The sequence below is a fragment of the Artibeus jamaicensis genome, unplaced genomic scaffold (assembly GCF_021234435.1).
Source record: "Artibeus jamaicensis isolate MK-2021 breed Jamaican fruit bat unplaced genomic scaffold, CSHL_Jam_final scaffold_3307, whole genome shotgun sequence".
In the NCBI taxonomy this organism is placed as follows: Eukaryota; Metazoa; Chordata; class Mammalia; order Chiroptera; family Phyllostomidae; genus Artibeus; species Artibeus jamaicensis.
Window position 1 is genome coordinate 5680040 of NW_026522040.1, and position 15743 is coordinate 5695782.

Here is a 15743-nt window from a genome sequence, read left to right on the forward strand (position 1 = left end):
ATTGTCCGCTTTACCACTGGAAACAGGGTAATTTTATCAACTCAGAGAAGCTATTTCAGATTCCTGTCCCTAAGGTCCTATTTCCCTTTAATCACTCCCTGCACCAAAAATTCAGGGTTTAATCAGGGAAGTGGAATCACTATGATTATTATAGAATTAAAGGAATTAGATTAGAGTGCTAGGCATTTCAAGCTGCTGGAGTGGGGCCGAGGGGAGGGCCTATTTATAAAAGTTAGGGAGGGCTGTTGCTTCTTTGTGGCTCGGTGAGCTTGCCGTGCAGGTGTCTGGTGCTGGGCCTGCGGTTGCTCTTGCTTGGACAGCTGGCAGTTGGGGGAAGGAGCTGAACATGGAGCAGGGAAGAAGTAGGACAAACTTGAAGCCTCTAGCAAGAGTTGTATTTTTAAAAAGGCATGAATTTGCTTTCTAAGAAATGAATTGCAGAAATGCAGTCGTATTGGACAGGATAAATGGCCCCTTGAAGTCAGTGGGCATGAGTTTCAAGTATTAACCAGGAAGCATGGCGAATGTTTTTCTCCAGCTACAGGATTCAGGTTAAGACCTAGAGGGTTGGGATTTTGCCAAGTTAATTAACAAAGAGAGGAGCAAGTTGAGTAACTGAGATACTGACTTTGGAATCTATGTTTGGTTAGGGGGCAAGTAAGAACAGGGGCCAGTCAAGACAGAAAAAGGTGATAGGATCAATAGATGTAGGTCATGGTGGAGGGAAAAGAGTTCTTGGAGTCAGGAGTGGTGGTCGGAGAGTGAAATGCTTAGAAATGAAATTAAGAAAGGGATATAGTTAGTGATAAAGGTCGTGACAGTGAAAGTGGGTGATTGCAGTAGGAAGTAGGAAAGCTCATTGGAGAAGAAGAGGCCACTTCCACAGGGTGGGCAGAGTTTTAATATTGTCTTATGGGTATTAAAATCACCAGTTTTTATCCACCACACAGTGGGTGTGGGACCAGCCCAATCAGTGTCTGTACCCCTCCTATTAGTCTCGATGTGGCTTCTTCTTGAATTCTGCAGTTGTAGATGGGACTTCCATTCAGCTTGAAATGATGGTTGTTTTATAGTTCAGTTGTAATTTTGATGTGGTTGTGTGTGTAGGAGAGCTGTGTGTATCAACGCGACCATCTTGATCATAAGTCTGGTTGTGTATTATCTTATGATTGAGTTTTGAGAGATCTTTATGCATTCTGGATACAAATCCTTTATCAGATATGTTTCCTAAATAGTTTCTCCTAGTCCGTGGCTTGTTTTTCATTTTCTTAGTCTTTCAGATAGCAGAAGTTTTAAATTTTGATGAAGTCCAGTTTATCAATTTTTTTCTCTTATGAATTGTATAATAGAAATCTTTGCCTAATCCAAGGTCACAAGGATTTTCTAATGTTTTTTTTTCTTAGGCATTTAGTAGTTTTTATTTCTTACAATTACTTTGAGTCATCTTTTAAAGTCCTCATCTGAAGGTGTGTTTATTGATTTCTTTTTTAGAGGAGAGGGGGAGGAAAGAGAGATGGAGACACTGATGGGAAAGAGAAAGAACAATCTGTTGTGTCCCATTTGCTCCCTGACTGGGAATCAAACCCACAACCTGACGGGGATGTGTGCCCCTGATGGGGATCAAACCTGCAACCTTGTGGTGTATGGGACAGTGCTCCAACTGGCTGAGACACCTGGCCAGGGCACTTTATGATTCGTTTTGAATGAACTTTATTATCATATACATATGAATATAAATTAAGGGTTGGATTTCTCTTCATTTCCTTTCTCTCCTCCCTGTAACATCTCCTCCTTTTCCTCCTTTCCTGAACAAATGGTACTGGAATAATTGCATATCATTATGGAAGGAAGAGGAGAAGATGAAATGATGGTGTTTGAGTTATATGGGCACATCGGAACATTCTGTTTTGTTTCTTTGATGTATATATCTGCTCTTATTCCAGTACCACACCATCTTGATTACTGTAGCTTTATAGTAAGTGTTAAATCAGGTAATGTATGTCTTCCCATTTTATTTTATTTTCAAAATTGTTTTGGATCTTCTAGGTTCTTTGCATTTCCATGTGAATCTTATAATCAGCCTGCTCATTTCTATTTAAAAAGCATTTGATAGGATGCAACATTGATTTATAATTAAAACACATAAAAAAATGGGTATAGAAGGAAAGAACCTCAACATAATGCAGACCATATATGACAGACCATTAGCTAATAGCATAATCAATGGTCAGAAACTAAAAGCCTTTCCTCTAAGATCAGGCACAAGATAAGAATGTCCCCTCTCACCAGTCTTATTAAACATGGTATTGGAAGTTCTATTCAGAGCAGTCAGGACAGAGAAAGAAATAAGTCATTCAAATTGGGAATAAAGAAATGTATCACTTTTTGCAGATGACATGATTCTTTAAATAGAAAACCCTCAAGGCTCCACCAAAAAACTATTAGAAACAATAAACAGCCTTGGCTGGGTATCTCAGTGGGTTGGGCTGTCGACACGGCATGCCAGGGTTGCACGTTTCATCCCCATCAGGGCACATACCAATGAATGCATGATGGGTGGGGCAACAGGGTGATATTTCTCTCTCTCTTTCTCCTCCTTCCTTTCTTTCTCTAAAATCAATCAATAAAAAATGATTATTGAAAAAGCAGTAAACAAACAAATACAGTAAAGTTGCAGGATACAGAATCAGTGTACAGAAATCCACTGCATTCCTGTACACTAACTATGAAATTTCAGGTTAGAGGGTGGAGGGATCAAGCAAAAAGGAAAAAGGACTCACAGACAGGGACACCAGTGGGGTGATTGCTGGGAGAGGTGGGTATAAAGGGACTAAATTGTAATGGGAAAAAAATACCAAAACCTGGTAAAGATACAACAGAGAGAGAAAATTACAGGCCAGTATATCTGATGAACATAGATGTGAAAATCTTCAACAAAATACTAGCAAACTGGATCCAACAATACATTAAAAAAGTTTAAAAGATTATACATCATGACCAAGTGGGATTTATTCCAGAGATGCAAGGATGGTATACTATTCACAAATCAATAAATGTGACACATCACATAAACAAAATGAGACAAAAATCACATGATCGTATCAGTAGATGGCAGAAAAATGATTTGATAAAAATCCAGTACCCATTTATGATAAAAACACTCAGCAAAGTGGGAATAGAGGGACCTCAACATATTAAAGGCCATATACAAAAACCTACTGCCAACATCATACGCAATAGGCAAAAACTAAAAGTGTGCCCCTTAAGATCAGACATAAGACAACTCTTACCACTCATACCACTCTTATTCAACATAGTACTAGAGGTCCTGGCCATAGTGATCAGACAAGAAGAAATAAAAAGCATCCAAATTGGAAAAGAGGAAGTAAAACTGACATTTTGTAGCCGACATGATAGTGTACATAGAAAACCCTATAGGCTCCACCAAAAAACTGCTTAGCCTAAGAAGTGAATTCAGCAAAATCATGTGATAAAAAGTCAATATTCAGGAGTCAGTGGTATTTGTATACCAACAATGGGCTATCAGAAAGAGAAACTGAGAAAAAAGCCCATTTACTATAGCAACAACAACAAAAAATACTGTACCTGGGAATATATTTAACCAAGGAGGTAAAAGACCTGTACTCAGAAAACTAGAGAACACTGAGGAAAGAAATTGAGGAAGATACAAATAAATTGAAACATATACCCTGTTCAAGGATTGGAAGAATTAACATCATTAGACTGTCCATATTACCCAAAGCAATCTATAGATTCAACACACTCCCTATTAAAATACTAGTGGCATATTTCACTAATCTAGAACGAATACTCCAAAAATTTATACAGAACCAAAAAAAGACCCAGGGTAACCTCAGCAATCTGGAGAAAGAAGAATAAAGTTGGAGGATCACAATACTTGATATAAAACTATACTTCAAGGCCACTGTAATCAGAACAGCCTGGTATTGGCATAAGAACAGACACATGGATCAGTGGAACAGAATAGAGAGCCCAGAAATAAACCCATGTCTCTATGGTCAATTAATATTTGACAAAGGGGACACGAGCATTAATGGGGTAAAATACAGTCTCTTTAATAAATGGTGTTGGGAAAACTGGACTGGTACCTGCAAAAAAAATGAAACTAGACCAACTTATACCATACACCAGAATAAACTCAAAATGGATAAAAGATTTAATTAAATATAAGTCATGATACCATTCAAGTCCCAGAGGGAAACATACGCAGTAAAATTTCAGCTATCCCCTATAAAAATATAGTAATATTTTTGATGACATATCTCCTAGGGCGAGGGAAATAAAGGAAAAAATAAACAGATGGGACTACATCAAATTAAAAGCTTCTGCACAGCTAAAGAAACCATCAGAATGAAAAGAAAACTGACAGTATGGGGGAATATATATTTGCCAATAATATATTAGACAAGGGTTTGATCTCCAAAATATATGAAGAACTCACACGACCTAACGCCAGGGAGACAAACAATCCTATTGGGTGTGGACAGTGGGGGTTATTGACTGTGGGAGTTGGAGGGGCAGGGCAGGGGGGAGCAATGAGGAAAAAGGTGGGACAACTGTAACTGAACAACAATAAAAAGAAAAGGAAAGAAATGGGCAAAGGACCTGAACAGACACTTCTCCAAGGAGGACATGCAGATGCCCATAGATATATGAAAAAATGCATCACTAGTCATCAGAGACATGCAAATTAAAACCACAATGAGATACCACCTCATACCTGTCAGAATGGGTGTCATTAATAAGTCAACAAATAAGTCCTGGTGAGGATGTGGAGGAAAGGGAACCCTACTGCACTGTTGGTGAGAATGCAGACTGGTACAGCCACTGTGGGAAACAGTATGGAATTTCCTCAAAAAATTAAAAATGGAACTGCCTTTTGACCCAATGGTTCCTCTGCTGGGATTATACCCTAAGAATCCTGAAACACCAATTCAAAAGAACTTATGCACCCCAATGTTTATAGCAGTGCTATTTACTATAGCCAAGTGCTGGAAACAGCCTAACTGCCCATCAGTAGTTGAGTGGAATAAAAAACTGTGTTACATTTACACAGTGGAATACTATGCAGCAGAAAGAAGAAGGATTTCCTACCCTTTGCAACAGCATGGTAGGAAGTGGGGACTATTATGCTAAGTGAAATAAACTAGTTGGTGAAAGACGAATACCATATCACCTCATTTATAGAAGAAATCTAATGAACAAAATAAATCAATGAGCAAAACAGAACCAGAGACATGGAAGCAAGGAATAGAGGAGAGGGAAAATGGTGGAAAGAAGGGGAAGTGATTAGTCAAAGAACATGTATGAATGACCCATGGAGATGGACTGTGGGAACAGGGTGGGGTGGGATGGAGGAGGGCAAAGGGAGAAAAATTGGGACAACTGTAACAGAATAAACAAGAGTAAAAAAAGAAGTTTTTATTTTGCAATTGCAACAAAAAATAAAATACCTAGGAATAAACTTAAAAAAGGATGTGAAGTACCTATATACTGAAAACTACAAAGCATTATTAGAACAGATTGAAAAAGAATAAAATGGAAAGATATTTCATGTTCATGGATTGGAAGAATCAACATAGTTAAAATGTCCATATTACCCAGAGCAATATGCAGGTTTAACGCAACTTCCATCGAAATCCCAATGACTTTCTGTTAAACTTTTTTTCTTTTAGTGCTTCTAGAGAGAGAGGGTAAGGGGAAAAGAGAGGGAAAGAAACATTGATGTGAGACAGTGGCATCGATTGGTTGCCTCTTGTACACACCCTGACTGGGGACTGAACCCACAACCCAGGCATGTGCCCTGACTGGCAGTCACACCAGAGACCCTTTAGTTTGCAGGGTGACGCTCCACCAACAGCCACGCTGGCCAGGGCCCAGTGATGTTTTTTGTGTTTTGTTTTGACAAATAGAACAAAAAATAATCAGATTTGCATGGAACAACAAAAGACCCTGAGTAGCCAAAGCAACCCTGAGAAAAAAGAACAAAGGTGAACCCTGACTTCAAATATACTGCAAAGTAATAATAATCAACACAGCGTGGGACTGGCAGAAAAACAGACACAGAGACCAATGGAATGGAATTGAGAGGCCAGAAATAAACTCACATGTATGTGGGCGAATAATTTTTGATACAGGAGCCAAAAACATACAATGGAGAAAAGAAAGCCTCTTCAAATAAATGGTGGTGGGAAAATTGGAAAGTCACATGCAGGAGAATGAAACTGGACCATATAGTTTGTTTCTACATACTAAAATTAACTCTAAGTGGATCAAAGACCTAAATACAAGATCTAAAAGAGTAAGTTACATAGAAGAAAGCATAGGTACTAAACTTTTGAACCTTGGTCTTAGAGAAGATTTTACGAACTTGACCCCAAGGGCAAGGGAAGTAAAAGCAAAAAGAAATGAATGGAACTGTGTTAAACTAAAATGCTTCTATACAGCAGAAGAAACTGCCAACAAAACAAAAAGACAACCAATCAAGGGGAGAAGATATTTGCAAAGAAAAGCTTCAACAAGGCATTAATATCCAAGATTTATAAAGAACCGATATAACTCAATACCAGACAAACAAGCAATCCAATTCAAAAATGGGCAGAGAACCTGAGCAGACACTTTTCCCCAAGAAGACATACATACGAAGAGATGCTCAACTTCACTGGCTATTAGGGAAATGCAAAGCAAAACTACAAGAGATTCTGTTATCAAGAAAAGTAGTAAGTTGAAGAGGTTGTGGAGGAAGAGGAACCCTCATCCACTGCTGGTGGGCAAGTGAACATGTACAGCCACCATTAAAAACAGTGTGGAAGTTCCTCAAAAATTAAGAAGTGTTACCATTGTGAGCTAATAGTCCCTTTTCTGGGTATCTCCCTGAAAAATTTGAAAATATTTGTTCACAAAGATACACGCACCCCTGTGTTCATTGCAGCATCACTCACAGTGGCCAAGACATGGAGACAACCAAAGCGTCCTTTGATAGATGGTTGGCTAAAGATGTGGTCTCTGTATACAATGGAGTACTACTCAGCCACAAGAAAGGATGAAGTACTGCCATTTGTGACAGCATGGATGGATCCTGAGAATATTGTGCTAAGTGAAATCTGTATCAGTCAGGAAGTTAAGAATCATAGGAGTTCCCTCATATGTGGGCTATAACTGAAAATAACAAGTGAACAAACAAGAAAAACAAACAAACCCTCATAAACACAGACAACAGTACGGTGGTTACCAGAGGGAAGTGTGTGGGCAGTTAGTCGGGTAGTAAAGGATACAGGGGGCCAGGTACGTGGTGACAGAAGGTGATTGGACTTTGGTGGTGGGCACACAAGTGGGTCACGTCTCATGGAAGAGTACATTTGAAATCTGTATAATCTTGTTAACCAGTGTCACCCTAGTACATTTAATTTTTAGAAAAGGGTGGGGGAAAGCCTGCTGAAACTTTGTTGTGGACTGCATTGAATCTAAAAGTCAATTGGAGGAGAATTAACATTGCATCGTTGTGGACTTTACTCCACAAACATGGTGTGTGTCTCCCTTCTTTGATTTCTCTCAGCAGTATTGCAGCTTGTAGCACGGAGGTCTTACCCATATTTTGTGAAACTTACCCTAAAGTAGTTAATATTTTTATGCTGTTTTATTTCTGCTGTTGGTAGATAGTCTATAGAAATTAAATTGATTTTTGTATATTGCCCTGTGTCTTGTGATCTTGTTCAATTGAATTATTTGTTCTGGGAGTATTATGGGAGACTCCTGAGAATTTACTTTTTCCTTTTCAATCTGTATGCTTTTTATTTGTTTATCTTACCTTACTGTCTTCTTGCACTGTTGCCAGTATGAATGGAAGTGCTGGTCTCAGGGACATCCTTGCTTTGTTCCTGATCTTCAGGGGGTTGGTATTTAGTCTTTCACTGTTAAGTGTGTTGTTAGCTCGAAGGTTTTCATAGGTGACCTTTATCAGGTTGAGGAAGTTCCTTTCTATTCCTGGTTTGCTGAAAGATTTTTCTCATGAATGGATATTGAATTTTGTCAAATGCTTTTCTTTTTTAGAATATTGATATGGTGAGATGCATTTATTTATTTTCCTGAAAGATATAAAACCTTTGGTTTCTATTTGTTAATAATATTGGTTAAAGATTTTGAGTCTCTGGCCATGAAATACATTGATCAGTAGTTTTTTCTTATGATGTTTTTGTTTGGGTTTTGTAATTGGAAAATGCTGGCTTTATAAAATGAACTGGGAAGGTTTCTTTCTATTCTGCTTCCTAAAAGTTTTTGTAGAATCATTAATTTTTCATGAAATGTTTGAAGGGGTTCACTATTGAAGCCGTCATCTTTGTGAGAAGGTTTTTGATAGTTAACTCATTAAATGAAAAGAAATAAGGTGCTATTCAGGTTATTTGTCTTCCTGAGTGAGCTTCGGTGGTTTGTGTCTTTCAAGGAATTTGTGTATTTCATCTAGTTGCTGAACATTGTTGGCATAAAATTGTTTATGGCATGTACTCCCTTACCCTTTTAATGTTTGTAGGATTTATACTGATGTCCCTTCTTGTATTCTGATGTTGGTAAATTGTATCTTCTCTCTTTTATTCCTGGAAGATTTGTCTAGAGGCTTATAAACTTACTGATCTCTTAACAGAACCAGTTTTTTGTTTCATTGATTATTCTTTATTGTTTTTTTCTTCCAAACTAGTTATACGAAAAGTAAAACAAAACAAAACAAAACCTAAACTAGAATGCTAAAAAACCAAACCAGAATAAGGGATTAAAAAAAAGGAAAGAAACATAAATCAAGCAGGATGAGCATAAGTTATATAAAATAGGTGGTAGATACAGATAATTATCTCTGTTAAATGTAAATTGATTTTTTAAATTAAAATTTACATTACATTTAAATTAAATTTTACGTTAAATATAAATGAAGAACACAAAGAATATTTACAGGAATGGACGATATTGAGTCATTAAGCAAGACAACAAATTTCAAAGGAATGAAATTGTATAGACTTTAATTACAATGGATTAGTGTTGGAAATGAATAATAAAGGAGAAACTAGGTAATTCACCACATGGTGTTTTTATCGTATGTTTTGATATTAGGAACACATTTCTGTTCTGCTTCCAGTCATGAAGGGGCTAGATTTATCCTCTACTATTAATAACTGGAAAATCAAGCAAAATATATTTCACAGTAGTTTTCGGACGTTAGATTAGTGGGCATCCCAGGGCTGTGATTTGATGAAAAAGAAGAACAAGGTGAGCCCTAGGATTCCAGTACCTTATTGCCTGGAGGCAGATCACAGGCCTCAGGTCAAGAAGGGCAGACTGAAAAGGAACCTAGGTATCTCTCTGAGTTGAGAAAACTCGTGGAGTTTGGGGAGGCTAAGAATGCTCCAATTGGAAGGGCGGAGTAAGGGGGAAAGGAGGTGGGAGGAGAGGGAGTGGTGGAGAGGAGAGGGGAGGGGAGAGAGAAAGGCCGGAGGTGGTTCCAGCCATCTGCTAGAGCTCCCCTTGAATCTTGGGATAAGAATTGACCCATGTATGTGTAAAGGGAAACTAGCCAGGGCCACAGAAACACCAGAACACCAGGCTGAGAATAGTTTATATTCCAATTAGTGAGAACGGAAAAAAAAGACCTGTCATAGTGCAGTCCTCAGTCAGCCATCGCCTCCATAATGGGTATGTGTTAGCCTTAGACTAAAGCTTTAAACACTTAAAAGCAAGCCTGAAAAGTGAAAAACTGATGCCAGGTAACTATTTCATGACAGAGTGAACAATACATAAAATACCGTGGAAAAAAAAAAAAGAAAATCCAGCACGTAACAACTGTGTACTGCATGCAATAAAAAATTATCCATAATCAGGAGAAAAATGGATCAACAGACACAAACTCAGAAATGATAAAGATGATGGATGAGCTGGTAATGACATTGAAACAGCTATTATAGATGTGGTCTAGATGCTTAACAATGTATAGAAAGACATAATAAGAATGAGGGACAAAATAAGACATCCAGAGAGACCCAGAAATTTATTAAAAAATAGAAAGACAGAAACTATCTCTCTATCTGTCTTTCTGTCATGAAAATACATTGCATGGAGTTAATAGAAGATTAAAAACTGCACGGGGGGAAAAAAATCAGTGAATTTGAAGCCAGACAGAAACCTTCCAGAATGAAACAGAAAACAGACTGAATAAAAATGAGCAGAGCAGCGGCAGCAACACGTGGGATAATAGTTTCAAAGTTTTGTTAGTGGTTAGCCTAGAAATTACAACATGAATTTTTGATTTATCAAAATCTGACATTCCTCTTGTCTTTTATCTGTTCGTGGAAACCTGAGGACCTTAGGATATTTGTTACCTATATGTATGTGAGTATATAAATGTACATATTTATATATCATAACATTGGTTTTTGTTATTCATGCAGATTTACCCATGCTTTTACCACTTTTTTTTTACAGGATTTTTTAAGAGCAGTTTTAGGTTCACAGCCAAATTAAGAGGAAGGCGATTTGATGAAATGAGATTTTCCATACCCTCCCCGACCACGACTCCCTGACATACACAGCCTCCCCTTATCAACATCCCCCAAAGTGGTGCATTGGTTACAACTGATGAACCTCTGTGATACTTCTCAGTCACCCAGAGTCCATAGTTCACCCTGGTGTTCAGTCCTGGTGTTTGTAGGTTCTGTGGGTTTGGACAAACATATAATGACAGGCATCCATTATTAAAATATACAGAGTATTTTCACTACCCTCAAAATCCTTTCTACTCCATCCCCTCCCCTGTAATCCCTGGCAACCATGGATCCTTTTCACTGTCTCCATAGTTTTGGCTTTTTGAGAATGCCATGTGGTTGGACTCATACAGCGTACAGCCTATTCAGTCAACTGCTTTCACTCGCTAATTAATAGGCATTTTAGTTTCCTCCATGTCTTTTCATGGCTTGATTGCTCATTCATTTCTGGTGCTGAGTCATAATCTGTTGTCTGGACAGACCACACGTCATCCATTCACCTGCTAAAGGACATCTCGGTTCCCTCCAGCTTTTGGCAGTTGTGAATAAAGCTGCTGTAAACACTCTGGTGAGATTTTTGTGTGAACATAAGTTTTCATCTCCTTTGGGTGAATACCAAGGGGCATGACTGTACTGTAACATAATAGTATGTTCAGTTTGTAAGAAATCACCAGAACACCTTCCAAAGTGACTGTACCGTTTTTATCTCCACCAGCAAGGAACGAGAGTTCTGGATTTGGCCAGAACTTTTATTTATTCTATTAGGACATAGTGGTGTCTCATTTTAATTTGCCTTTCTCTGATGACATATGTGGACAATCTTTTTACATACTCACTTGCCATCTGTGTATTTTCTTTTTTGTTTATTTTTAAAAATATGTTCATTGATTTGAGAGAAACATTGATCTTTTGCCTCTCATATAAGCCCCTACTGGGTATTGAACCCACAACCTAGGTATGTGCTCTGGGAATTGAACCCACAGCCTTTTGGTATACAGGATAATGTTCCAACTGACTGAGCCATACCAGCCAGGGCATCTTTGTATCTTATTGAAAGGTTTTCTTAGGCTCCGCCGAGGAAGAAATACCAATCAGCCACAAAGTTAGCAGTACAGAGCTTTATTGGAGTTTGCGCAGCTGGGCGAGGTTCCCTGGCCCACAGAGTGGGGCCCTATGGGCCCAGGGGAGTCGCGCCCAAGCAGGGAATGTGGCAGGGTTTCATTTTGCTTAGCTCTCTTCCTGGGAGCTGGGGATTGGTCCCCTTTGAACAAAGCGGCAATATATCATTGGTGGGTCTCCTCGGGTTCAGGTTGCTATGCGGATAAAGCCCGCCCTTTCGGCTCCTTGGGTGACGCCGGCAGTCTTTCCGGGTTGTAGTTCAGCCGCCATTTTGTCCTACCCCGCCTATCCTGACACTTATTAAGTGAGGTTTCTGTTTAGGTCTTTGGCTCCCTGTTTTTAATTTTAATTTTTTTAGTTGATTTTTAGAGAATGGAGGGGGGTGGCGGAGAAGGAGAGAGAGAAACATCTATTTGTCGTTCTAATTGTTTATACATTCATCGGTTTCTTGTATGCGCCCTGACTGGAGAATGAACTGTCAAACTGGATGTATTGGAATGATACTCTAACCAGTGGAGCTACCCAGCCAGGGCTTTTTGGTCCATTTTTAAATCAGGTTTATTTTCTTTTTATTTTTGACTTTTAAGAGTTTTTTTTTATATTTTACATAACAGTACTTTTTCAGATATGTGTTCTGAAAATATGTTCTCCCAATCTGTGGCTGGTCTTGTCATCCTCTTGACACTGTCTTTTGCAGAGAAGTTACTAATTTTAATAAAGACTAGCTTATCAGTTATTTCTATCATGACCATGCCTGTGGTACTGTATATAAAAAGTCATCGCCATGGCCTAGATGGTGTGGCTCAGTCGGTTGGAGCATCCTTGCATACACTGAAGGATTGCAGGTTTGATTCCCGGTCAGGGCACGTGGCTAGATTGTGGGTTTAAACCCAGGTTTGGGGATGTCTGAGAGGCAGCCAATTGGTCTTTCTCTCTCACATCGATGTTTTTCTCTTTTCTCTTTCTCTCTCCGTCTCTCTTCCGACCCTCTCTAAAAAGCCATGAAAAGTGTCCTTGAGTGAGGATAGAAAAGTCATCACCATACCCGGGTTATTTGGTTTTTAGAAGAAAGTTTTACAGTTTTGCACTTTACACTTAGATCTGCGACCCACTCTGAGTTAATTTTTGTGAAGAATGTAAGGTCTTTGTCTAGATTTGTTTTTTGCCTGTGGATGTCGTAGTTCCAGCGCATTGTAGGGCCTTTTCTCTTTAGTCAAGGATCAGTTGACTCTGTTTATGTGAGTGTATTTCTGGGTGGTCCACTTTATTCCATTGATCTAGTTGTCTATTCTTGTGCCAGTACCCACACTGTCTTGTTACTATTTACCACTTTGTTCCTTTTTACTCTTCATTCCTTGCTATGTTTCTGAGTTATTATTATCCAGACTAATTTTCCCTGTGTCTGAAGAATATACCTTTTAGAATTTCATCCCTCCTAGATTTTAGGTACTTTATCCTATGCCAGTAAGAACCTGGCCTTGTACTTCTGTGGCTAAGAGTTGTTTGTTTTTCCGTTTTTGGCACCTATGCAGTGCACTTCATTTTATCCTTGACTACATATTTACATTTTCGTTTCTGTTTTATTTAGCATCTCTGTGTTATTTGTTTAGGCAATATATTTTGGTACTTAGGAGCCCATCTTTTTCAACATTTCTATTGTCACTTTTAATCATTTTGGCGGGTACAAGGCAGGTACAATGCTCATTTTTCTATGTTCAGTTTTATTCTGCTTTGTGGTAGATGTGTGTGCTGCGGGGTGGGATTATCTTCAGCTCTGATGTTTTGATTCTTATTTTCTTTTTCCTTCTCATTGGAGTGTCGTACAGGTATATCTGCCCTGGTACCGGCTTTCTCTTTCTAGAAGTGATTTGTGTATGTGTGTGTGTTTCATTACTATGAGAATCCTCACTCCCTTATTCTCTTTCCTCAAGGGGCTCAGGAGTCTCCACCAGATTCTTTCTACAGCCTGGACTCTGAAGATGGGTCTGATGTATTTGAATTTCACTACTTTAAGACATTGGAATGAGGCTAGACAGGCTAAAGGAACCAGTGCTCATAGTGTACGAATAAATCAGAGATCCAAGTGAGGAGGAAAAGTTAGCACTTATTTTAGATTCAGGTATCCACCTAGAAATCTTGATAATTGAAAATGGGAGTTGGTTATACAGCTCCACAAATACGTTACGGAAAAACATCTGTACATGCTGAACTGAGGAAAATGCAGAGTCTGCCCATCTCTCCATATATATTTTTAAAGAATTTTAAAAGTACACTTTTCAGGACAAGTCTTTTAACACTTTGAAAATCTTAAGTCTTTGGACTCATACTATCAGAGTCTAATTTCGGATGTCTCTGCATAAAAACCCATATAATTAGCTGAACTTTTCAATTTTCATCTGGATGCTCCTCAGTGTCAGTGTCTTAATTATTCATATTTAGCAAATAGTAGTATTCTAAATATTTTCTCATCCAGATATTTTTGAAAGGACTTTTTGGGTGGATGAGAATCTTTTTTTCTTAATGCATTGATTTGAGAGAGGGAGAAATGTCACAGCATTGTTCCACTTAGTCATGCACTCACTGGTTCTTGTACAGGCCCTGACTAGGGATCAAACCTGCAATGTTGACGCATTGCAAAGATGCTTAACCAACTGAACTACCCGGCCAGGGCTTGAGAATTTTCTTAAGAGTAACTTTCTAAATATATCTACTCGGGGACCTCACTTCAAACAGTTTAAAAAACTGTTTTCTTAGAAATAACCTGTTGCCTTTTATAAATAATTTCAGCAAATATTGAGACGGATGTGCTACCTTACCATCAAAGAAATGGCTAACATCTCTGAGGATGTGATCATCGTCACAAGCAGGTATGTGAGCACTCAAACCCCAGGGTGGGATGCTTATGTATTTAGTGGAATGTGGGATGCCCTGTCCTGGCCACCTCGGACGAGAAATAAGTCGTCCTGGACACAATCTGGTGTTCCATTGGGAAACAGGGTGGTGATTCCCTCTAGTGGAGAATGCCCAGGGCCCTTTGCTGAAGCAGCTTTTATTGGGATTGGTATCTGCAAGGGTATTCAGTATGCATGCAACGCTCCTCAATCAATGCCCAAAGGCTATAGTTATAGAAACTGGAGATTATCTGTAGGTAACAATTGAAGGGACCCAGAGATTTGCCTCAGGTCAGGGTCTGTTAGACATGCTGACGCCAGGTGGTAGTTAAGGTGTGCTTCATGAGATAAGGAGTTCGCTACTTTTGGACTTTAAATGTCTGATTTGCCTCAAGGGGGCTACAAAGCAGAGGAAGCCTCAAGGGGTGTAATGCATTCTTTAGGCCTGCTCTCCCGTGGAACCCCGGTGCTAGTATCCGGTCCTGCCTGCCTCCAGCTTTCCTGCCTCGGAGACTCCAGGCCTCTTTCAAGGCCTTGCTCGCCCGGGGCTACAGTCTCCATACCACACAAAGCCGTCCCCAAAAGTGGAATATTTGTTATTCTCTTGATACTAATTTTACCTGACTATAAGAAAGCCAGTAGGAATTTAAAAGAGTATATTCGCTTAAAGAAAGCATTCTTTTCTGAAATATGGTGTCATTGTGTAAAAACCATCCCTGTCAGGTAATGCAAAGAAAGAAGTCGCAAAGGATAATGCTAATAAATATGATTGCATTTTAAATGTTTATAAAAAATATATCAACAAAACTAAAGAGTAAGTGATACACGGACATAAAATATGAATATAAAATATAAATAATAGAATGCACTCATACTTCAAAAAATTCCAAGTGATAATTCATAAAATAACCAAGGGATCTATATATTTTTAAATAGTCATTTCCACTAGTAACCAGAAAATATCAATTAACTTGAGAATGAGTTACATTTTTTACCCATCAAATTGGCAAAAAAGACAAAAGGCAGTCGGTACATGGGAGGGAGACAGATGTTCTGCATATAGAAAGAAGGTAGGATGATAAATTGATTCAGTTTTTCTAGAAAGCAGTTTGGCAGCTTCAGCCGAGTGTTTGAAAGGTTACATCCCTTCACCCCAGTGACACTGCAC

General features: G+C 38.7%; 1 protein-coding gene across 1 annotated transcript in view; it reads left to right on the top strand.

The window, feature by feature from the left end:
* Window positions 1–15743, top strand: part of COPG2 (COPI coat complex subunit gamma 2) — a 135473-nt gene that overhangs the window by 6065 nt on the left and 113665 nt on the right. Inside the window, exon 5 of the mRNA XM_037165878.2 lies at window positions 14472–14551. Within this exon, the coding sequence (XP_037021773.1) occupies window positions 14472–14551 (80 nt within the window). The remainder of the gene's footprint in view (window positions 1–14471; window positions 14552–15743) is intronic.